The sequence below is a fragment of the Planococcus citri genome, chromosome 1 (assembly GCF_950023065.1).
Source record: "Planococcus citri chromosome 1, ihPlaCitr1.1, whole genome shotgun sequence".
Lineage (NCBI taxonomy): Eukaryota > Metazoa > Arthropoda > Insecta > Hemiptera > Pseudococcidae > Planococcus > Planococcus citri.
In genome coordinates this window covers 67,158,947-67,183,928 of record NC_088677.1, presented here as the reverse complement: position 1 = coordinate 67,183,928, position 24,982 = coordinate 67,158,947, and the positions used below count along the sequence as shown (strand labels likewise).

Below are 24,982 nucleotides of genomic sequence, written 5' to 3'. Positions count from 1 at the left end.
TACTTTATTTATTGCCAATGTATCAAATTACCATACGACGACATACCAATTATGCACTTTTTTTTCAAATGTACTTATAAGCAAATTAAAAGTAGTCAAATATGTAACTGCATGCCATTGATCAATATTGGTGTGGGTTTTTTCAATGCACAAATTACTTTGCATTATAATTTGTCAAGTTCGCATTTGTATTTGTGAAAACACATAATTCTACCCTCTTTGAGGATCTATCTCCCCTCCAGGTTCCAAGGGCACCCCGAAGCTAAAATTTTTTTGTGGATAACTTTCAACTCAAAATGAAAGTTTCTGCTGAATTTGGTCAAAATCTGACGCTTTTTTTTTAGGGAAGGAAGGGTGAAGGTGATCCACTTTAAGGTACAAATTGAATTCAAATGAGTATAAGAGTATCGTGTAAGGTAACTACATTAACTAATGTAGACTATTTCTGAACAGAACATTTTATTCAAATAACAAATCAAATGAAAAAAAAAAATAAAAATAAAAATTACGATATAACAATCGAGCTCATTTACAAATGAAACATCTATCAATCAAATCACGAAGAATATCACTCAAAGCCCGAGTAGCTTCATCTCCACCTGCACGCAGGGTCAACTTAATTATTTTATCCACAACAGAAGTTTCAGCTTTAGCAGGAGTTGAATCTTCATCTGGTTGTTGTAGACATTCGTCTAAATTCGTACAACGTATTTTGTTATCGTCGGCAATGAGATGTGGTGAAAAGTACGACGCCACTAAATACCCGTAGAATGATTTCCCGATGAATTCTGATAAAATTTCATCTTTGGTTGGAATACGATTATCAGGAAATGTTTCCTTCATCGAGGTATAATACTCGTCGATCAAGTCATTCCAGTGCTTGTTTCTCATTTCTTGGTCGGCATTCAAATACATAACGGTGACTAAATCGATCACAGGTGATCCATAACGACACGTCGCCATGTCCAACATGACTAGATCATCGGGAGTATTATTTTTATACTTGAACATGACGTTATTTCTACAATAATCTCCGTGGACAATTACAGACACAGGATCTGCACATTTTTCGATAAAAATTTGTTTGAAAATATCCTCTATATTATCTACCTGTATCATTTCACTTATCTTCGGGATAAAAGCCGAGTACGCGGGATCTCGTTTCAAATATTGTAATCCACGCCGAGAAACTGTGGCCAACATATCGAACATTTTGTGATTCAGAATCCAATTGGTTTCTTGACAATTATCAGCCAAAGGGTAAAATGAAAGAGGTACCGTGTTCTTAGCTTCATAAGAATGAGCATGAAACTGACCTAGTTTACGCATCATCATAGCCAAATGCTCGTAATTCAAGAACGATTTCATCTCAGCCATTCTGTATCCTCTGGCTGCCAAATCTTCGAGAATTATCACCGAGTTGTCTTCTTCCGAGTCGAATTTCATCTCACCGTGGTAAAATTTCGGAAATAAATGAAACAATGGAACTTCCGGCGTGCTCAGAACAGGCAGCATTTTTGTGAAGAAAATCATTTCGTTGAGGAAAGAAAACGAAATCCATTCGGAGATCGCTACCTTAGGCGGGAGTTTGATCATGACTGGTTTAGATTTCAGTACATCTCCTTCTGCATTTTCGTACAAAATGGTACCGTAGAGTTGAGTTGAATTGAAACCATGCTGAACTCTTTGATTTCCGTTTTCATCCAGCATTTCTGATTCAAATCCAAGATATTTACTTCCTTCGCCGAAAATATCCACTTTGTACGCGACTAAATTGGCAATCACGTTTTTTACGAATAAGTTTTCCATGTTTGGGTACGAACGAGTAAAATAAAGATGTTTGTTTCGAGTGTAATATGTATGTAGGCTAAAACCGCGACCGAGACTGTTACTAAGAGAATGATTTGCATCTAGGTGCTGCAATTAGGTATCACGACCTCTGGACTGATTAGATTGTGTTTTAATTCATTATTTATCGTAAATAAAATTTTAACAAGCGAATATTATATTATCTTTCACGTGCACAATTAAATCACCATTCACAAAAAAATTGCAAAAAATTATTCAAGTCAATCGTTCAATTTCGAGTAGCTAAAAATAGGTTTCTGGTCCATGTTTGAATTGTTTAATAGGTAGGTTTTTTTACAGTTGGAAAGATTTCTGGACGACCTTGGGAAGCTAGACAGATGGGTCAGTAATCTTAAGAGGCTAGATAGATGGGTCAATGACCTCAAGAGGCCAAACAGACGGAAAATGCCAGACAGACGGGTCAATATATGTACTACATTATATGTACGACCGATTTTTACATTTTTATCTCAAGATTGTTTCCTCAATTTTCAAAAATTCGCCAAAAATCAATAAATCGACTTCTGCAGCTCAAAATTTGATTCAAAGGTGTGAGTTACGTGTTCTTTCAGTGGACCAAATTTTAGCTGAATTGGAGTTGACTTGTTGTAAAGATTTCCTTGTGGAGAAAAATGGCAGCATGTAGTCACCGCACCTAATCACTTCTTCTCGTCGGTTACAAAAATGGTAATTTTGACCTCGAACAAAACTGCATCGATCACAAATTATAAACTTAAATTGGAAAAATGAAATGACAGCCGCGCCTTCTCAACCTTTAAATGATCTGAATTTTGATGCAGTCCATTCTAAATATGTGTGTACTAAGTAATGTGTGCAATGTGAAGCAAAAAAAAAATTAAAATGATAATTCGTTGGGTTTTGTTAATTAACCTAGAACATCGCCAATTGCAACGCTACACGATTATTTACTTTTTATCTATAGGTATGGCCACTACATTCTATCAATTTTTTTCAAAACGAATGCTCATACTGTGACCACGACCACACTCCTCCTTCTCATACTTCAGACAACAAAATTTATTACAGACAAGTCAAAATAACTCGACTACAAAGTAGCTAGCGCACATACCATCATACACAACACATGCGCTGTAGAAATAATTGAACGCGTAAAAGCAGCACTGTTTAATATTACCTAATAGTAAAATGAAGTAGCTGTAAGCTGATTTTTTTTCCTTTAATGATTTATACAGATTTTAACACTTTGATGCGAAATTGTATTTGAACGATGCGAATAAAACCACCGACAAGAAAATAACCTACTACGTGATGAAAAATTTCCTGAGTGATAGGTAACCACGAGCCGAATCATTTTTATCGTCAATTGCTAATTAGAAAAAAAATATGTACCCACACGTTGGATTTAGGTATTTAATTTTTAATGTTATCAAACTCTTGAACGAAAAAATTTACAATGATAAAAAAGATCAATATTTTTCTCTCAGGTAAGTATTTATTTATTCTATTGCGTTCATTTTTGAAAAAATGAAAAAATATGATGAAGAATGAGCGGATGAATGGATGGTTACAAATTTCTTGGTGTTATATTTCTTTATACGTATTACGAATTTTGTTAATAAGTTGTATATTTTTCGATGCCACTCTAACGAAGTCAAAACGTCTTCTGGAGTAAATAATTCTAGCGACGCCCCCGGAAGAGAGCTGTACGAGTATGTCCTTGAAGAAGGGGCATATGCTGTTTCGAGGAAAATAGCCTATTTTTAACTTTCAAGGAGCACCTTCGGGACTAACATTTTTTCTGGAAGACTTTCAACTCAAAATGAAGGTTTTCACTGAATTTGGTCAAAATCCTACAATATATATTTTTTTGAGATCCACCCTGCTAATACGATACATAAACTTTTAAATTACCTATCGACCAATCTGATCTTCACAATTGAAAATTTGAAAAATGATGCAAAATTACTCAAAAAACAGTAAAATCACTGAAAATGACCAAAAAGTAACGAAATTCCAGTAAAAATAATCAAAAATGCATGAAAAAGTGTAGCATGACCTCTAACGTTTTTTTTTGAAAAAATCACTACTTACCTACTTTTTCACTACCTTTTTTCGACAAAAATTTTAGAAAGCTCTCGATTCAATTCTCCCCCTCCCCCCCCCACCAACAAAAAATAACATTGTCAAATTTTTTACAAAGGAAGAAAATTAATTTGTTCCCAATTATTCCAACACTGTTGCCAATTTTATTAAACATAAACTTTTTTTTACTCTCACTACCTGTATAGATCTACCTACCTCGTGTAGGCGTATTAAAAAGATGTAAAACGCACACAAGAGAACAATAAATTCATTAAAAATGATTTTCAGACGATCAAATTTCGACATTTTATAAAAAAAGGATCAAAACTGCATGAAAATTTTTCAAAATGCAATAAAAGTAAGTAGGTACAATAAAAACGTTTTAAATTGCCAAAAAAATGACGAAATTTTAGTGAAATTAGTAAAAAAAAAAGCACGAAGAAGCGTCAAACGATGGAATTGTTGCTGAATTTTGTTAAAATTGAAGAAATTTTTATTACTTAAGTACTTTTTGGTAATTTTGAGAGATTTTGATGATTTTTTGAGTGTTTAATATAATTATTTATGCATCATTTTGATACGTTTTAACACTTTTTTATGCATTTTTGGCAAATTTTACAGAAATTCCATTATTTTATTTTATTTTTTGAGATTTAGGATGTTTTTAATGCGTATATACTTGTAAAATTTGAAGAGAATTACAACGACTGAAATTTTACTACTTTTGGTGACTTTCTTGAGATTACAGAGCTTTTTTGAATGATTTAACATGTTTTCAACACTTTCCATGCATCTGAAGTAACCTTTATTGAAATTTCATCACCTTCTGGTACATATGTGTGATTTTATTGCTTTTTTAAAATTTATATTATAATTTCAACACTTCCTCATGCATTTTTGGCAAATTTCACTGAAATATCGTCTTTTCGTAGAGATTTAAAATTTAAATGATTTTAGTAGGTAGTGTTTTAAAGTTGAGATTTTGACCATGTATTGGGCACTGGTTGGAGCTGAGTGGGCATAACGTTCAGGTTTAAAAAATGAATAAACGATGGGACTGAACTCATTACTTGAATTAGGAACAATCAATTGGTAATCAGTCAAATTTCAACAAAATTGCAGACTCTTTGACTTCTGTGAAAAGATAATTTGAAAAAAAAAACATCGCAGAGCGATGATGAAATTTGTCAAGTTTTTGGCTATTTTTCTCAATTTTTTTTAAATTGGCGATAAGGACCAAAAATTGGTATCTACTTCATGGGTTTCAAAATATTCCACCCATTGAGTAAAAAATCAATGATTCCACCTAAAGTAATATAGAATATAGATCTATATTACTTTAATTCCACCAGTTTCAAAAATTATATCGTTCGATATTTTGGTCTGATTCATGTCAGAAGAAAAAATTTCAAAACATGAATTTACCTAAAAATAAGCGATTTGCAAATTTTCAACTGTTCATCGAGGGAAGGCACAGAGGTGATAATCGCCAATCTGAACAAAACTTCGCCTACGTGTTGTTAGAAGAACAACTCGCAGCGGATATTTAGTTCTTCTGCAATGAGCCGAATCTGGAAATTGAAGGGGAAGGAGTATACGAATTTTCGAAAATCAAATTTTTAACCATGGATTCTGACATAATTTTTTGAGACGAACAAAAAACGTTCTCTGAAAAAATTGCCAATCTCTAAAACTGAAGGCGCTACGATCACTTTTGTGCCTTCCTCGTCAGCAGAACCTCAAAAATGGTCTCGGATTTTCATGGCAACATGACTTAGGTTGACGCAAAATCTCAAATACTGTCTCTCGGGTTGCGTTCATTTAGGAAATTGAAATAAGACATTCCCAATTTTAAATTGAAGGGTTAAATTGGTTTTCAAATCGATTCATGACTTTGGTTACTTATTTTTCAGAAAATTCTTGGGGGGGGGGGGAACTAGAGAGGGTAAAAAAAACGGGCCCCGAAAGATCGAGTTGATTGATGACGGTTTCAAAGTGTTCAGAAGTCTTTAATGAATTTTTTGATTTTCTAGCTATGAACATGTTTCAATTTCTCAACGAGTAATCGCTGAATAAAATTTTGGATTTGAACGGGCACAAAAATATTTTGAAAAAAGGTGGGCCGGTAATCATCAAAAAAAGGGTAAATTTTGATACTTATGCATTATTTTGAAAAACAAAAATCATTTTTTTTTTTTTTTGGAAAATTTCAACTGGGAATCATTTCTATAGGTGCCCCAGATCCCTTTCCTAATAGTGTTGGCCTCAATCCAATCCCCCCAGTGGGCCCTGACCCCCCGAAACGGCAATAATTAGGATTCCACCCTCATCAAGTCATCAATGTGTAACAAGTCAATTGATATGTTTTCGAGGTCGTAGAATTCGAATCTGGAGGTATTTTTTTGGTAGATGTGTAAGGTGAGGCGTGGGGTGAGGGAAAATGACAAATTTTGCTTTATCCAATTTATTCTCACAAAGCACCAGATGTCAATTAAGAGGACACTATGCCAATATACATAATTTAATCGAGAGGATAACATAGGATTTCATCATATGTAGTTGGATTGGATTTTGTGAAAATTACCGATCCTTTTGTAAATTACAAAAGTACACAAGGTGACTTATCCAGTCCCTTGATAAGACTATAGTTCAGTATAAAACTTGATATTGCAAAGGGTATAACAATAATTAGAAAACGTTATTGACAAATTCTCTAGACATCATATTTTGCAATTTGTTTTCTACTTTTATATGATAACATTTGAAATTAGTTAAATTTTTAACATCAATGTGGGCTGCTAATATAAAACCAGTCCAGATGGTTTTACTTCCACCATAATATGTACTTTATATACAAATGTATGCAAAGTCCATACGTACTTACAGCAGTAATCTCTATAGATTTTACTTCAAGTTGAAATGAATTTTGAAGTTGATTATAATTTTGAAATGACAGACTTGCAAATATTAAATTAGCACTGTATTCCACAGAGTTGAAGCTCGTATCAGTTGGAAGAATACTATTGGCATATCCAGTATTTGCTCGCTGTTCTGATCTAACGTGCGACACAGTGTTCTGCTTACTGTTCTGATCTAACGTGTGTTGTTGTGTTCTGATAAGCCGTGTTTTTTTTGCGAAGTTGTGCAATTGTTTAACACTTTATAAACTGTGGAAAAATTGTGACCATCATAAACAATTTTTGACAATGGATACCAAACCCGAATTACACCAAGAATTGTTAAAGACATTAGCCACAGAATCTCAGAATTCTACAATTTGTGTGAAACTGGACAAAGAAGGAAAGGAACAAATGCGGTTTCATATGAGCAGTCCAGGAGCTGAAGCATGTGAATTAAACGCCCAGACCAAGGAGGCAGAAATGTTGGAATCTCAGCTCTTAAAATTGAAATTCAACGTGATATGTGAGAATGCTGATGAATCAAAGATCAATAGTCCTGTTGAGAATGAGTGGTTGAAAACCTTAGAAAGGGAGCTTTCACAATTGAACATGAACTCGATCACTGGTCAAGTTAAAAGTGAACCTGCGGAAATCTTGGGTGGTGAGAAAAAAGAATTCAAGTTGGTCACCTTGACTGAACAGCCACTCATTGGAGATGAAGATAGAGCTGGTAGATTGAACATCAATATGAGTGGTGCCATGACCAAACAGGTAGAAATCTTGGAAGCCGAAATGAAAGAATTGATAGGGGCCAGCTTCAAATATGAATGTACAGGTGAGTTGAAGATTGTCCGTCTTACCGTTATTGAAAACATGAAAATGTTTGAAGTTAAGCTGATGAAATTTAAGTTGTATTCGGAACACAAATATGCTGATGAGCCAGAGATCCTTAGACAGGTTTTGCTTAAACGTGTAAGAACCATGGAATTTGAGCTGGCAAAAATGAAATCGAAGATGGGATGTCCATATACTTACTCAGAAGTTAACTTTGGCCATTGAATAGTTGTTAAGAACAAATATTTATCATCTAAGAAAAATGAAAAGGCGTGCTGCTTCTGTGAAAAATATACCACCATTCTTAATGGCCTCTATTGTAGGTCTAAGAAAGTTGACTTCATCAAATACTGGTGCTCCTGATATTAGATAGGTATGTAGACATTGCACACTGCACAAAATATTTTAAATTAATCAATAAGTTTTACACACTTTGCACCCCACTTCTAGAGTTAAGTACTAATATTATTTATCCTTCATTTAATTCACTATAGTTTAGAATTTAGGCTCTACACCCAATTTATTGTAATTTTAAGCATTCTTTTTGTTATGATATATGTATGTACATATACGATTCTACAATATCTATGCACCAAATATTATTAAGTATGTCATACCTAAATTCTACGCGAAATTTTATTCTAGAAATTTCTTATTAGTTTTTTGATTCGTCGCGTGAATAAAATTGTCGAGTAGATAATCTTGGCTGCACCAGGAAGCAAAATATTTGTTTATTACGCGATTTTGCGAATATGAAAAATACGTGGTTATAAGGTAAGGTACCCGAATATCGACCACCATTTTGATTTTTCAATTTACTCAGCCCCAAATTTATGTAGAAACCCCATTGATGGCTCAAAATGACCGCCAATTATTCTAGTTTTACCCCCCAAAATTTGAACTCGCAATTTTTTTTCGTTTGATGTTTGCCGATCGATTTTCTGAAAAGTGCGAAATTTAGATACTGAAAAAAAGTGCTCCTAATATCGACCACCTATAAAATGGATAAAAAGGACTATGTGATTATGGAAAAAAAACGATTTTAATTGACAAAACGAGTTCAAATTAATTAAAGCAATTTACCACAAAGATTAAAATTAATTTAAACAATACGAGCACACTTTTTTTTTATTTGAGGCCTCCTCAACAGCGGTATCGCAGACCTCGTGAGTACTGGAAAGGCACTTCGTACACTTGATCCAGATTTGGCCATTTCGGTCGTTTGAATAACGCCACCCACAGAAAGGGACTATTTTTGCCTTGTTTTAGGTTCTTTTGGCATAACTGATGGATAAAGGCAGATAAAAAAAATTGCATAATGATAAGCTGTGGTGGTCGAATTTAGGAGACTCTTTTTAACTTTTTTTTGACTTCTCAAAAACGTTTTTTGTGAATAACTTCGCGAATTTTTGCTTTAGAGCTTTTATTTTGGTCAAAATCGATTTGTCTGTGAAAAATACACTAGGAAATATTTTTTCCGCGGAAGTCTAGGCATTTGGGGCCGAAATCGGCTGGTGGTCGATATTAGGGCACCATACCCTCATTATTATTTTTAAGTTTGTTTTCGTTGAACTTTCCAACTCTTTACGTTTGAGGTTATTCCTCTTGAAACTTTCGTACTGTAAACGTTAACTTATCATCGTTCTATGTATGTATTGTTTATACGTTGTTGAAATTTTCGCTAGGTATTTTTGAAATAGCTGATTAATTGAATTAAAATTTTTTATTTAATTCAATGCGAATTTTTTTATTAAAGATCAAGTTGGATCCACATTGATACATCGATATATCGATAATTTCATCATGTAGGTATCATATCACTTTTCATTAATTTTATGAGCACCTGAAGTTGATATTGTTCTTAAAAACACATATCAACTTCAGGTGCTTAGAGCATACATAAATATACCTACAGTAAAAGCCAGGCATGTAGGACTGCTTAGGTTTTGCGGTCACTCCAAATCAAGGTCTTTGTTTGGAGCTTTCAAAAAGTCTGGTCCAGTCATTCTGTTCAATTTTCTCATCTTTTATGTACGTCAGTCTAGTCTAGTATAGTCTAGTCCTGACCTGAAAATTTTATCCTGGTCATGGGTCAGCCCAGGTCTAAAAAACTGTCTTCATTTTTCAGAATGAAAAAACCTTCCAACACATTCATGTTCTTTAATTCCAGTTTCATTCAAAACAAAAACAAAACTCGAAAGTTCAATTTTACAGTACACAAAATTTCCCATCTGATAACCTACAGCAAGATATGTTTCCTGTGATTTTTGGTAAACATAATACGAATTTATACGCGTCATTATTACTTAGCATGCGAAAAAAACAACGTCTATAAGCTGCCGCGTGCTTATAACGAAAAATGTTAACACACTTCGAGTCACAGGGTGATCGAAAATTGAACCTATCATTAAATACTAATTTCAGCTTTCCGCTTTAATTCGTCAAATTTTAGGATAGTTCTCTTACGAAATACTTATATGTACGACGTATGCAGCATCTACTGACTCTACGTCTAAAATTTAAACTCGCCCAGCCCACTTAAGAGGACCTAAAAGGTGACGTAAAGATTTCCAAGGTCATGAAAACTTGAAAAATCCAGTTTTCCTAGTCAAGATGAACCAATAGTATAGAATTCGTACTTGGTTTCAATCACCAAGATGGCAAATTCTCGCCACTCATCACAGTCAACAATGATAGCATATGCAACTCGCACATTTATCAAAATGTTACTTCGTAGACCAAAATCAGCATCGTAAAAATCAAAACTCGACGTTGTACAGACCTTGTTTAACGTGAAAAAAATACGTCACAGATATCTTACCGTCATCATCTTGATTCTTGAGATGGTAACGCGGGCCGACTTCAAGCTGGTGTATTCTGTATTGTCTAGCGTGTACGTAATCATCTGTCTAGTCACCACAGAGAGGACCGGAAACCTTAAACAAAATGATCAAATTAGTCCAATGTCAAGGAGACACGTAGCGCGTACCGCCACAAATCTGTACTAGACAATTGATCACATTCGATCGAGACAACAACGGGGAAATAAAATATCCAACCAATTGGCGACCTTAACTTTGTACGAATAAAATTGCTTTGAAGAAAAAAAAAATATCGCCGCATCACGTTAATTTTTTTGTTTACCGAATATAAAATGAAAAACTTGTATTAGATCGCGCGCATCGAATAAAAATAAAAACTTCTTAAAATTGAAATCTATCGCAAGGTCATTGGAGGAAATATTTTTTTTGAATTTTGGAGCTCGGGATTATGATCGAATAATGCATAAATTAATTCATAAATTTCGTATACTGTTGCAATAACGTCACACGATGAGAAAATCAACACGATTCGAGTAATTGGTAATTTTTTACATTTTACGATCGCGAATCCCCCACTGATTAATTTTCGCGAAATTTATAAAATTTATTTTGAAAAAAAAAATATATACGTTTGTAATATTATACGTTAAATTGTAACGCGAGCATTAAATCAGTCGCTTGTTTGGCCGGCGGATTAAAATTTCCACCGACTGGATATACCTACTTGGAAAGAATAAAATGAAGTAAAAAAATTCGTAAAATGATACTTATATCGTGTATCATTGTGGTTTCTCATTTCAGCAACGAATTTTAAGTACGTCGTAAAATTACAAAAATGTCAATAAAATTTAGTTTAGCAGCGAATTAAAAATACGACGATCCGAATTTCGCGTCGCGAAACGAAAATTCACATCGTATTTCCGAAGACAGAGAAGATAGTGGGTAGTGGGGGGCGAGATTACAACGCGCAGATGGCCTTTGCAAACGCGAAAAACCCCCCATCTGCGGTGTTTTCCTCCTACAAAGGAGCAAACTACTACCAACTTGACGACGAAAAACACTCGTGAGCTGTTACGACCTTGAATGCGTTTCAAAATTTCGTCTCTAATTTCGAGTATCAACAAAAAAGAAAAAAAGATAAATATATTTCGCAACACCCAGTACCAGTACCTCTGTGTCTACTTAATAAATATTTAAATAGCTCGGTTTTTTATTATGGTTATTATAAAAGATCACTATGTGTGTATTATATCATCAGTCAGCTAATTCATTGTATACCACACGTGAGTGTATAACAAGCATGACTCTTTATTGGTGAGATAATTATTTTAGAGGTACGGTGCATGTCGGTGAAATTCGTATCTTTGGTTAAAATTTAGTAGTGGTTTGAAACATTACTCGATCGTGCGTTTTAATCGTCCTGCGTGCGACCAGAGAAGCCATCAGCATTTACCTGTCTATTCCTGCCTGAGACTAGGTGTCGGGTAAGTTCGATTATTGTTGAGAATATAATTTTTTATTTATTTATCGAACCGATCGATATACTCGTGTATTATATGTACCATCGACGTACTTGTCAGCGCGAAAGATGTATTCTTCATCGTTAGTTCGTAAAGACGTAGATTCCAAATTCGATGTTCGTGTGGTGCTCTTCATTTCGTCGTTCGATCGGAATATTCTGTAATAAAAAATAAAAATGATCAATTCAGTGAAATAAAATTTGGCGAATTTTAAATTAAAAAAAAAAATAATCACAAGTGAATAAATAAATTTACATAGGTAGGTACGTTTTTTTTTTTTTTTTTTTAATTCAAAAAATTCAATCTCAAATATGAAAAAATATGTCTATCTAAAAAACCCAAATTAACTGGAAAATCCCATTTAGAGAAAGTTTTACGAATAATAAGTGAAATAATTAACCATTTAAACATGCAAAATGTACTTCTGATAAATTTGTCATACCTAATAAACCATAAGTACCTACAGCACTTTTGGCTTTTCCAATCATCGAAATGAATAGAGATAACTCATAATTTGTTAATGAAAGCCAGGGTACAATGTACTACCCAGTTTCTAATCAGGCATTTTATATGCGAGATAAATACCTCAATCAACACGTTTATCGAGTTTTTTCTCGCGTAAAATAAGTATGTAATTTTCCAAAACAGATGTGTTCAAAATGTTGATTTTGTTTTTCGACAGTGTAACAGATCGATCGTGTTAGAGGACTATATTTACGATTACGATTTTCTTCTCAGTTTACCTAGTGCGGATTTTGGGTAAAGATGGATTTAGATTCGAAAACATTTAGAGAATTTGGATACGCTGCCATCGATTATGTGGCTAATTACGTAGATACGATTCGAGAAAGGTGAGAATTTGTGTTTATTAGTACGTGGAAATGATTCTCCAGCTTGAATGGTTCTACGAATGGTTCATTAATGGGATATTTAAACTTATAGATCGGTATTACCAGATGTGCAACCGGGATATTTAAGCGAGTTGATTCCAGATGAAATACCTGAAGAAGGAGAGCCATGGACCAAGTTAATGGAGGATTTTGATAAACATATCATGCCAGGGGTAAGTCGATATGGCGATAAATTTTAATTTTTCCTGCTGTTTTCTGACGGACAAATTCCAGTAGATTTTCATGTTATGAAATTTTTTTAAAAAATAGGTAAATGAATCCAAAAGTTTGGACTTGGTTCCTTTTTTATTCTCACTGATTCATTCTGATACCTACAAATATTTTTACCAAGAGAGATTAGTGGCAATTTTTTTATTTTCACCTCTTTTTCAAGAGCACAAAAAAATTTTTTTGAAATATTTTCAAAAATGTGGGAAAAATTTTCAAAATTAGGTATATTCAAGTACGAATTTATAGATATGTCATTACGTATTAAAAATTCAGTTTTCTGTTTGTTGAAAAATTTCAACGTTCTAAAAAGTGATTATCTTATTCAATTTACCAAAAAAAAAAAAAAAAATGTTTTTAATCAGCTCATCAAAATACTAATTTAAAGAATTCGTTTTCTGAAAAAATGATCAGAAACTTTGAACATGATAACAGTTTTATTTGATTCAATGAGAAACCTAAAAATATGTATTGAACTTTTGTGTCAACTTTTAAAAAATTTCATAAAAAACGAAAAAATTATGAAAAAAATTGAATGCTGCTTTTTCAAAAACTCATTTTAAGCGTCATTCTTTAGAAAAAATGTGTAAATTCCTTGAAAAAAAATGATAAAAAAAGAAAAAATTGTTTTGGATTTTCAAAAAAAAAAATTAGAAATAAAAAGCTTTGAAAAATCAAAAATAAACCAGCAGATATTTTTTTTAAAAAAATGTTTTGTGACGAATTTTTCAATTTCAAAACAAAAATTGCTTAAAAATTTAGGTAGGTATTCTAAAAACATGCAAAGTTATCATTTCATTTTAGGATTTAGTTGAAAAAATGCTGAATTTAGATGAAATTTCAATAGAACAGTGGGAAAAAATGTGCAAAATTGTTTCAATTTTTCAATTTGGGACAAAGTCACAACAAATTGCTCATTTTTCTTTTTCATTGGATTTGTCCCTGTAATTCAAGCTCCAAATTTTTGCCGTAGAAAAAGAAAGCAAAGATTGAGGGTCTAGAAATTTTCAGGGATTTTGAGTCTTTTTTATAAGCTGAAGGGAGGTTTTTGAAAATCTGTTAGAAAGCAGGGAAAAGGTAGCGGAAAAGTAGACTGGTTTATTTTTTCAATTCAAAATTTTGTTATTACTCTGAGTTTTAAATTTTTTGAGAAAACAGGGCGACGAGACTTGAAAATTTTGAGAATTGAATTCGATACATTTCGAGAGCTGAGAAGAGGTTTCTGAAAACGTAATAAAAAACATTGGAAAAAGTTGATGAAAAAAGTTATAATTTTTGAAAATGGAAAAATCACTTCGAATGCAAAAATTGTAGGGCAAAAGCTTATTATTTTCTCTTTCCCTAAAAAATGGATTAAAAACCAGTTTAATTTTAACTAATTATGGAGATTTTATTCTGCTTAAATAAATACGCGATTTAGAAAATTATGAATTGGGTATAATTTCGAAAAAAACAATTTCCATCACGAACACTGGGAAATTACCTTCACAAAAATAGCACTTTGGAAACTGACTAAGAGAGCTTATATAGCATTTCAAATCTTTTTTTTTCAAGTCAGGTGGACAAAAAGTCAGCAAAAGTGAACTTTTCAACTGTTTTTTCACAAAATTTAGAGCCCTGGAAAATTTTAAAATACCTAAAGTAAGACATCCAACGCAAATTTTGAAAAAAAAAATTAATGAGACTGAACTCGTAAAACTTTGTAGGTATTTTTTTTTCAGTCCTAATTCAATTTTCCTAACGTTGGTATTTTTCGGTCATTTATGGTAATTTTTTCAACGATTTTTCGATCTTCGCTGAAAAATTGGACTCTGAACTTTTTTTTCAGAATTACAATTCCCAAAAGTAAGTATCAAAGTTCGCAGAAAACTGAAGTACGACTAAAAAAATGAATTGCGAGGTTACATCAGCCCATAAAATTTTTTGTAATGATTTGTTTTTTCGTTTGGAGTATTTTCAAGAAATCGAGTTCCTTTGAGTTCCTGAAATCGTTTATTACACCTGAAAATGTTATTTGAAAAATATCAGCTACTTGACCAATCTCATTTTTGACAAATTTTTCGGTATTTTGACCATGTTTAAAGGCACTTGAAGAGAAAATGAATCGATTCCCGATTTTTGACATTTTTTTCAAAAGATTGACCGAAATTTGATACTTTTTTCGCCCTCTTCCCCCTAATGGCGTAGGAAATCCATTTTGAAAATAAATTTATTGATTAGAATTTCGAAAAAGGTCTTCAGAAGTGATTTTTTCACTTTTTAAATAGTCTAATAATTTTCAACTTTTGTTCTCATTAAGATGAAAGACAAACTTTCAGCGAAAAAAGTTCAATCTCGATTTTTTCAATCGCAAATAGGTAAAAATTGTGAAAAAATTTGAGCAAAATTTCATGAACCGACATCACATTATTTTTGGCTCGAATTAGTGTGAAGTTGGTCTTTAATCTTCAATTCAAAGTCAACGGGTCACGGAAGCTCAGAAACTGGAATCGAACCAAGGGGGAGGGGAGGCGACAGAGTTCTGCACAGGTAATCTTCCCTATCAAAAATGACAAAAAAATACGTTTTTTCTTTCAAAAATGATTCAATTTTGAAGACCGCTAGCTCAGCTCCTACTGAAAAGATGAAAGAAATTTTTGCAAATGAGAAAAAGTCTCATCATTTTTTTGAACAAAATTTTTTTCAACATGAAATTTTCAAAGTTCAATTTCATTTGTACAGAAAAATAAACATCAACTTTAGAGAAGTAAAGTACCCGAATGAAAATGAAAATTTGTTAATTAATGACTAATGACGCAGTTCGATCATAAGCATCACAATTTGTTTCACAAAGAATCGAATTATTTGTTTCAAGAATGAATTAGTCATACGAAATAAGAATAATTCCCCTGAAAATAATGTTAGTTCACCATTTCATCGAAATGGTCATAATTTACGATGAGATAGGATAGAATAACTCACCTTTTCAGAAATAAATAAATAATAATGAAAATTGATAATTACATAAGTTCATAATACGGAATTAAAAGCATAAAATGAAGCAATTACTACCAATAATTAATTTTACAATCTAATTTTATCATCTATCAACTGCACCAGCAAATTAAAATTCAAGCAATCACAATGCCAATATACTCCAATCCCTCCCCGCATTCTTGACCCTACCACCAAATTACAATTACGCATAGTATATTTTTATAAATTAATTGAAGCGATCATCAACGCTGATAAATCGTTGTAATGAAAATTACCTCGTTATAGATCACTCATTGGCAATCTCCACAATTCCACGCATTTTTCCCAACTGGAACCTGTTACCCATCAATGATCGGAGAGCTCATAAGCGCTGCTCTAGGAATAATCGGTCTTCATTGGGTAAGAATTCCACAACCCTCGAATAAAACCGTAGTTACCTTTTCATCATATTATATCTAATTAAAAAATCATGTACCCTTCCAGCAAGCCAGTCCAGCTTGCACAGAGTTGGAAGTAATGACGATGAACTGGCTCGGAAAACTGATCAATCTACCATCGGAATTTCTAAACTGTTCGTCTGGTCCGGGAGGAGGAATAATACAGGTAATGTATGGTAGTCTTCGATAAATCGAGTATACAAGTACGTATTTCCGAATTAACTCGTTTAAATTATTTTAGGGATCAGCCAGCGAGACGACGTTTTTATGTTTACTGGTAGCTAAATCAAAAACCATCAAAAGGATAAAAAAGTTACACCCAGAAATGAGTGAAAGTGAAATAGCTGGTAAATTGGTAGCGTATACTTCAGGTAAATAATCACCCATATACTATAGGTTACCCTTTCCCTCCACTTTTTGCTGGTTTCTTCAATAATATAACATTAAAAAAAATAAAATTACAGATCAGGCAAATTCCAGTGTAGAAAAAGCCGGAATATTGGGTTCGATAAAAATGAGACTTTTACCAACTGGTGAAGATGGAAAATTGCTAAGAGAGACTCTCATTCAAGTTTTCGAAAATGATTGCAACCAAGGTTTATTTCCATGTTACGTAAGAAACAAATTCATTTTTAAAACACCTTTTTTCACTTTTTTATTCGTTTTAATTCACTTTTTCGTTCATTTTTCCAGATGGTAGCTACTCTAGGTTCAACTGGTATTTGTACTTCGGATGAACTTCAAGTTATAGGACCATTATGCGAGAAATATAATATTTGGTTACACGTAGACGCTGCTTACGCGGGTAAAAATACTTTTCGATTTCAAATCGATCAATTTTCGATCAAATTATCGAATGAGATTATGTTACAGGCGCCGCTTTAGTGCTTCCCGAATGTCAACACCTTTTAAATGGAGTAGAGCACGCAAATTCGTTTAATTTCAATCCCCATAAATGGCTTTTGGTAAACTTCGACTGCTCAGCTCTTTGGTAAGACCATAAATCGTTACATTTCATAATCTAATTCACGCAGATCATTCAACTTAAATTTTTTTTTCAGGTTAAAAAATGCCAACGATCTCTCTGAAGGGTTAGCAATCGAACGAATCTATTTAAAAGACAACGAAAACGTCAATACGCAATCACCAGAGTACAGGGTAAGCATTTACACTTTCCCTTAAACTCGAACCAATCGTGATACCAACTCTCATATTTTAAAATTACCCACAGAACTGGCAAATCCCCTTGGGCAGACGATTCCGAGCTTTGAAACTCTGGTTCACGTTGAAATCATATGGAAAAAAAGGTCTCCAAGCGTTCATTCGCCATCACATAAATCTAGCCAACTTATTCGCTTCATTGGTCGATCAAGATAGCCGATTCGAGTTAGCTTGTCCAACCAGACTGGGTCTAGTTTGTTTCAGATTAAAGGTATTATTAAACATATTATTTGAAAAATCAAAATACTTATTTGTAAAAAAAAATCAACAACACAGTAACATTTATTTCGTATCACAATTGATGAGAAAATTTAGAATAGAATCTAATACGATGACTTTCTTCCGGGATGTGTAGGGCGACAACAAGCTAACTGAAGAATTACACAATAGACTAATGCTCAGAAGGAATATTTACACGATTGTGGCGACCGTAAATGGACAGCTCATAATACGCTTTGTAGTTTGTAGCAGATTGACAACAGAGGCTGATATTAATTTCGCCTGGAACGAAATCAGATCACAGGCTGACGAGTTACTGGCGGATGGTGGTAAACCCCAATTAAATGGCCATTCCTTAAATGGTGCAAACCTGAATGGAAACGGACACGTTTGAGTATTTTTTTCACGCAATAAATATTCAGTATTCTTATACGTATCATTGTATCAAGTTGTAAATAAATTTGCATTCTTCAATAAACCTTAGCTCGAATTATTCATTCCAACCACCCCATCCTCTTGAAAGAATCCCATGAAAACGAAAACCAGATAAATCGGAATCACGATTCGAAAACGTGAACGATATTTCAAAAAGACGAAAATCGATGCCGAGGGGTAACCGGAACATGGTTTTAGTAGACATTGAAATAAATCTTTGAATTTTATTTACACGGATGCAATTTTTCACATCTTCTTCGGATTCATTCGATCTCGATCACTTTGCAAGTGAACAATATTGTTCATAAAATTAAAAATTAAACAACGTAGTTGAAATTTCAACGATCGAATAAGAAAATTCGCACGTAACCGGAATTCAATCAACTACGAATAAATCGAGAAACGAACATAGTGCCGAATTATCGCTGAAAACATTCGATAAAAAAATCACTTACTTACCATCATTTTTAATTTTTCTTCTTTTGTTGTCGCGTCTGTAATTCTAAGCTTTCTAGGTATTCGGTATGTAGTTTCTCTTGCCTTGAAGACGGGGTCGGCGAATATCTCGCGTATTCCATGGTATATTCTCCTTTACCTTGGGTATTCGATCGAAGTTCACCGACAAATCCGAACATCTCATTTAAAGGTATCTGAAAAATAATAATTGTTCATAATTACACCGCAGCTAAGGATCAAAAAATTCTACACGAAACAATAAACGAAATCTACAGGAAGATCACATCAGGGTGGTATCTTTCAGGTAAGTAACAAAGCTGAGGAATCCTTCAAGGCAAATTGCTTCGACTTGGCACAATGAATTGAAATTGAATTTTGTTCAAAAAAAGTTGAGCACTTCAAAATTCAAAATTGAGGTACACCATTGCAATTTAGAAATTTTGTTTTCACAACCAATCATGCAACCTCTCACCTCTAATCAAGCTGAAATTTGGCTCACTGAAGGAGCAGTTCATCCACGTCTCAAAATCGAATCTTGAGTTTTCGAACTGATTTTTTGAACTTCTGAACACGTCAGAAATGACGACCTTGAATTAGAGATAGATTTCGCCCACCTTGCCAAATTCAGGAGGGGAGAGGGACTGTCTTGAAGAAATAGAGCATTGTTGGAGCCCATTAGAGCACCCAGTCCGGAAGTCAAGCAGCCATCCTTCTTCTCCTTTTTTGAAAAACCCTTTAAACTACTGAGTCCCGACGTTACAGCACTTCCCTCTCCCTCCTGACCACAGAAAAACCTGTTCAGCCTCTCAAGGTCATTGGCTCGCCTGTCAGAACTCTCTAGATCAGATTTTCCCTGAATGGCTTCTCACGGTTGCCTATCTGCCAGTCTGGTTTCTCAAGGTCATTGACCCTTCTGTGTTCAGTCTCTGAAAGACATTGACCCGTCTGTCTGGTTTCCCAAGGTCGTCGGGCGTATTAAGGTCATTGACCCGCATGCATTCATGTTTAGTCTCTCAAGGTCATTAGGTCGTCTGTCTGCATGTTGTGCCTCTCGAGGTCACTGGCCTATTCACCTACCCTGATACCCTTCCAAGTTTGTTTGTCTGCCTGTCTGGTTTCTCAAGGCCGTCTGTCTTCCTGTCTATATGGTTTCTCAAGGTCATTGACCGTCTGCGTGTCATTCATGGTTTTCAAGGTCGTCAATTTCATTCAAAAAAGCAAGATTTAGAAAATTTCAAAAAAAAATCACAGCTTTTTTAAAGCAATCTGCGAAAAAGCAACAAGTTTTTGTAGTTTTTGTCAAAAAAATAGTCGAACTTTTAAACAATTCTTAGCAAAACAGTTGAGCTTTTTGGCAATCTTTGGTAATAAAGAAAGATTTTCTATTTACTTATCTGAAAAAGCCGAGAACTTTTTATAATTTTTTGGTAAGAAACGAGATTTTTGGAAATTACTGTTTCACATTTTTTTTCAAAAAAGTGAGACTTTTTAGCAACTTTTTGGTAAAACAGGTGGTTTTTCTAGGAAAATATTGACAAACAAGCATGTGACAGTTTTAGAGCAAAAAAGCAAGTCTTTTTGGTAATTTTTGGCAAAAAAATAAACTTTCTGGACAATTTTGGAAAAAAGTCATTTGAAATTTCTATTTGCAAACAAAGTACCATTTTTGGAAATTTTTGCAAGAAACTACACATTTTGGCAATTTTAACAAAAGTCATGACTGTTTGCTGTTTTTGGCACAAATCGACTTTGACAATAATTTTAACCGAAACCAGGGTTTTGTAATACAAATTGTAACGTTGAAAAGGAAATGTGACCGGTTAGAAAAAAAGATTAAAAAGTTGTGAATTATTCATTTTTTGATATCATCTGCTTTTCTTCTTTTTTTCTTCAAAAAGTAGGACCAAGATTTGGAAAAAATTTGTTTTTTGAAATTTAAAAAAAAAGTACCTTAAGTAACAACATTTTTGGAAAAGTAACTAAAGTAACTTAGTTATTTAAAAAGTAACCGAGCACGAGCCTTGAAATGAGCGGAAGTTCAAATTACCCTGATCTATCTAAAATGTCTAATTGAAGGAATTTATCACTTTGGTTCACTTTGCTCAAAAAAAATAAAAATAAAAATCGCCCTTAAACAGCTTTTCTGAATTTTTCAAAAATTCACCAAAAAATCCAAAATTGAACTTTAGCATTCGAAATTTTGAGTACCGGGGTTTTAGGACATGCTCTTTCGATCTAACTTGATGAGTTCACAAAGTTCTCTCGTAAGTGAAATTTCAGGTGATTCGAAGTTGATAGTGACCTGCAAGATTTGTCAGCTTTGCAACCAAGAGATTTCCTCACAAGGACAATAATTAAATGCAGAGATAAACGCAAAGTTAAACTACATATGTACAGTGTACACGTTATAATAAACTCACTTCAGCGACGATAGTAAACCACTCCAGACCGGGTTCGTTGGCCACAATAATACCACTTCTCTTGCTGACCATACCCATGACAGAACCTTGACTTTCGACCGGCGCGACAACTTCTACAGTCATAATCGGTTCCAACAGTTGCCAGTTAGCATCCCTATATACTATCAAATCAATCCTCGCATAAGAACGCGAATTCTAAATCGTAAACCGTGATTATTCGTTGATAAATCTCTTACGATCTTTCATAGCTCCTTCGGTAGCAAGTTGGAAAGCGAGATCGGACGAATCTACGCAATGGCTGTCACCATCTTGGAGTCTGAATCGTACTCCGGATATTCTGCTTCCAGTAACCGGACCTCCGACTTCGCTCATACGGATAAATTCTTTCATAATGGCAGGAACGTAGCATGCGGGTACATTTGTACCAACGGTTTCGTCGACGAAATCGAGTTTAGTGTTGTGAGTCGCAGGTAAAGGCTGTAAACAAGTAATTGTTCGGTTACAAGTAGTGATCGATTCGAGGATAGAAAGTGATACTTTGAAAACCAACAACTCGTGAGTTGATGGTAAAAGTTGATTGAAAGAAAATCCAACGTACTTCTAAAATTCCAATCACTCGAGCGTATTGTCCAGCACCACCGGATTGCTTTTTATGGAAGTAATCGTATTCACAGGGAGCTAAAACGGTTTCTCTGAACGATACTTTAGGTTTACCTAACGTAACCGGACAGTTATATTCTCGTTCCATGCGCTGAAAAATAGATGTTTGTTTAGAAATAGGTGCTTGGAGGGGGAGAATAAGTCGAAAAAACGTAGATGCCAGGTGCTTACTTGAGCGTAAATTTCTAAATGTAATTCACCCATTCCAGACACAATTGTTTCTCTGCTTTCGACATCGTATTTGTAATGGAAAGTAGGATCTTCTTTGGTGAACCTTTGAATAGCTTTAGCAAAACTATCTCGGTCTTTCGAATTGTTTACTTTGATTGACATCGAAAGCACAGGATCGGGAATGAACATGGATTCCTATAAAATATACTCTTTTTAGATTACGTCATATTTCGTCATATTTCTTCGTTAAATAACATGCTACTCGAAGAATCCAAATTACCATCGTCAGTTCTAATCTTTTGTCGCTCACAAATGTATCTCCGCTGCTACAATCTACACCAAACGTAGCGAAAATATCGCCAGCTCTGACTTCGTCGACGTCTTCCATTTCGTTGGCGTGTAATCGAACTAATCGAGAAATTCTGATCTAAAATTGAGGAAAAAAATATTGTGTAACGAAGTTCATAAAACGTTGGTAAATTTGCGCCTTTACGTACCTTTTTTCCAGTACGAGCGTTATAGATTGTTTCTCCTTTGGAGAGAACGCCTTGATAACAACGCATATAAGTCAATTGACCAAAACGACCAGCTTCTAGTTTAAATGCCAACGATAGGAATGGGTTATCTTTAGTCCTAGCAGGATTCAATACTACCTTTTCCGTCTCTTTCCTTTAGAAAAAACGAGAAATCGTACTCAATAAACACAATAACATTACAGAAAAAAATTCAACCAAACTACCGAGTAACAACTTACGTCGTAGGATTCTCTTTGAGAGCATAATTTTCCACTTCATGGGGACAAGGTAAGTAATACAATACTGCATCGAGTAAAGGCTGCACACCTTTATTTTTCAACGCTGTTCCAACCAAAACTGGGACAAATTGACGCTTAAGTGTCGATCGTCTTATCGCAGCTACTAATTCATTTTCAGTAGGTGTTTTCTCCTCTGAAAAAAAGCAACAAAAAACCACCTCAAATGATAATCAGGTAACCCAATTTGAAAAAGTAATCTATTCTATACTACGAACCTAAGAACATTTCGCCCAATTTTTCATCTGCATTAGCAACATGTTCGATCAATTCACTTTTTTTATCTTTAGCTTCGGCGCGGTATTCTTGAGGGATCTCATCATATCGTACGATATCTCTGTGGGATAAAAAAAAAAAATACATAAAAAGGTGACCAATGAATTAAAAAATGTGAACAATAAACGTAAGAATATTTTACCCGCAATCGCCTTCGAAATACATAGCTTGTTGTTTAATAATATCAATAATGCCTTTAGTTTCACCTTCCAAACCGATCGGTATTTGGATAAAAGCTGCATTATGACCCATTTTCGATCTAAATGAAAATATAAAATACGTACTATAAAACCGTAAAGGAAATACACAAAATCACGATCAAATTGCGTACCTTATTTGTTTCATGACTCTTTCGTGATTAGCTCCTAAACGATCTAATTTATTAATAAATGCTAAACAAGGAACATTGTATCTCTTCATTTGCCTATTGACAGTCAGAGTTTGACTTTGAACGCCGCCTACGGCGCATAATACTAAAACTGCTCCATCCAAGACTCTCAAAGCTCGTTCTACTTCTACGGTAAAATCAACGTGACCTGTAATAATACTTCGTTAGAATATGATTCGTAAATCTTTACTATTAAAAAATCATACGAAATAACCTGGAGTATCGATGATATTAATATTGTGATCTTTCCAAAGTGTGTAAGTAGCAGCTGATTGGATGGTTATTCCTCGTTGTCTTTCTAATTCCATCGAGTCCATCGTAGCTCCAACGTTATCTTTACCTTTTACCTACACAACAGTCATGTAATACTTTCAAAAATATCTTATAAGATACTCACTATTCCTAGCATAAAATACAATTACCTCGTGCATTTCACTTATTCTGCCGGTATAGTAGAGAATTCTCTCGGTAAGTGTTGTTTTACCGGAATCGATATGGGCAGATATACCAATATTTCGAATTTGTTCATTTTCTTTATGTTCGGTGAACTTCTTGGCAACGAAACGTCTGCTTTCTTTTTGCTGAAAATGATCAAATCAAATTAAAACGTTTGGAGATAGAAACACTTGCGACAAGTGGAACTTTCAAAATTATGATTATCTATCAATCAATCAACAGCTTTGTCACCGTATTGAGATGAATGAATAAGTTTAATAGCAAAATATACTACATGATGGTTGATTTACACAATTAAATGAGTAACTGAACAACCTCTAAACAAAATTTTCTAACTTGAAAAAAGTATGATGAAAGTACTTACAACTGATAACAAGTCTTTAGCTCTTAAAAATTGGCGAAATTGTCTAGGTAAATGTTGCGTCAAAACCATTTTGGAGCACCACGTGTTAATACGAAGGATTAAATCACTTGAAATGGATATAAATCGAACTTTTTCACCGGTAAAAGATCGAAAATTCTGCAGAAAATTGGTCCTGGGAGGCTGAAAAAATGTAAAAGAAAGATAAAACACACGAGTTGATTCAGTGGTGCCATTTTCGGAAATACAAAATAAGTCAGTAGCTAATTTTTTATTTTTATCAGCACTGGTTAAAAAACTTTTTCTCAAAATATTTTTTAAAAAATTGCAAATAATTGCAAAAGACTGACTAAGGAGAGCGTTTTTGTTTTTGCTTTTTGCCATTTTGCCAATTAAATTAATTACTTAATCCTTTTGAATTTTTTTTTCAAATTTTCTTTCAAAGTTTGACATTTCATTGTAGTTTTACGAGTTACGACACTATTTGACTATTGTAGACTTGTAGTTCAGCTTTCGATCATTTTGTACATTGAAGAATTCAACACAATAATAAAAATTTCAACTTTCTTCTTTCCTTTCTATTCTTATT

The 24,982-nt window shown here is 33.9% G+C and overlaps 3 protein-coding genes across 4 annotated transcripts; 1 reads left to right on the top strand and 2 right to left on the bottom strand.

Moving 5' to 3' along the window:
- Positions 1-442: 442 nt before the first annotated feature.
- LOC135833471 (uncharacterized) lies at positions 443-1,937 on the bottom strand. Its single transcript, XM_065347313.1, has one exon. It carries the CDS (start codon positions 1,807-1,809, stop codon positions 526-528), a length of 1,284 nt encoding a protein of 427 aa, XP_065203385.1. The 5' UTR covers positions 1,810-1,937; the 3' UTR covers positions 443-525.
- A 9,731-nt stretch (positions 1,938-11,668) lies between these two features.
- On the top strand, positions 11,669-18,437 carry LOC135833463 (3,4-dihydroxyphenylacetaldehyde synthase 2-like). 2 transcript variants are annotated; one of them, XM_065347303.1, is made up of 12 exons: positions 11,669-11,952; positions 12,671-12,839; positions 12,931-13,051; positions 16,368-16,481; positions 16,566-16,685; positions 16,761-16,890; positions 16,984-17,132; positions 17,213-17,324; positions 17,393-17,510; positions 17,581-17,677; positions 17,751-17,951; positions 18,096-18,437. In XM_065347303.1, the coding sequence occupies exons 2-12, from the start codon at positions 12,754-12,756 to the stop codon at positions 18,351-18,353; spliced, it is 1,506 nt and encodes a 501-aa protein (XP_065203375.1). In that variant the 5' UTR covers positions 11,669-11,952; positions 12,671-12,753; the 3' UTR covers positions 18,354-18,437. The 2 variants fall into 2 exon arrangements, with proteins under 2 accessions (XP_065203375.1, XP_065203377.1); XM_065347305.1 differs by lacking the exon at positions 11,669-11,952 and adding an exon at positions 12,101-12,247.
- mEFG1 (mitochondrial translation elongation factor G 1) lies at positions 18,005-24,602 on the bottom strand. The gene is made up of 15 exons (XM_065347301.1): positions 24,397-24,602; positions 23,999-24,157; positions 23,791-23,923; positions 23,520-23,724; positions 23,331-23,447; positions 23,131-23,249; positions 22,856-23,048; positions 22,599-22,770; positions 22,382-22,528; positions 22,102-22,296; positions 21,869-22,021; positions 21,507-21,747; positions 21,271-21,431; positions 18,854-19,044; positions 18,005-18,329 (listed from the first exon to the last, which is right to left on the bottom strand). Exons 1-14 carry the CDS (start codon positions 24,463-24,465, stop codon positions 18,862-18,864), a joined length of 2,247 nt encoding a protein of 748 aa, XP_065203373.1. The 5' UTR covers positions 24,466-24,602; the 3' UTR covers positions 18,005-18,329; positions 18,854-18,861.
- Between the last annotated feature and the right edge of the window lie 380 nt (positions 24,603-24,982).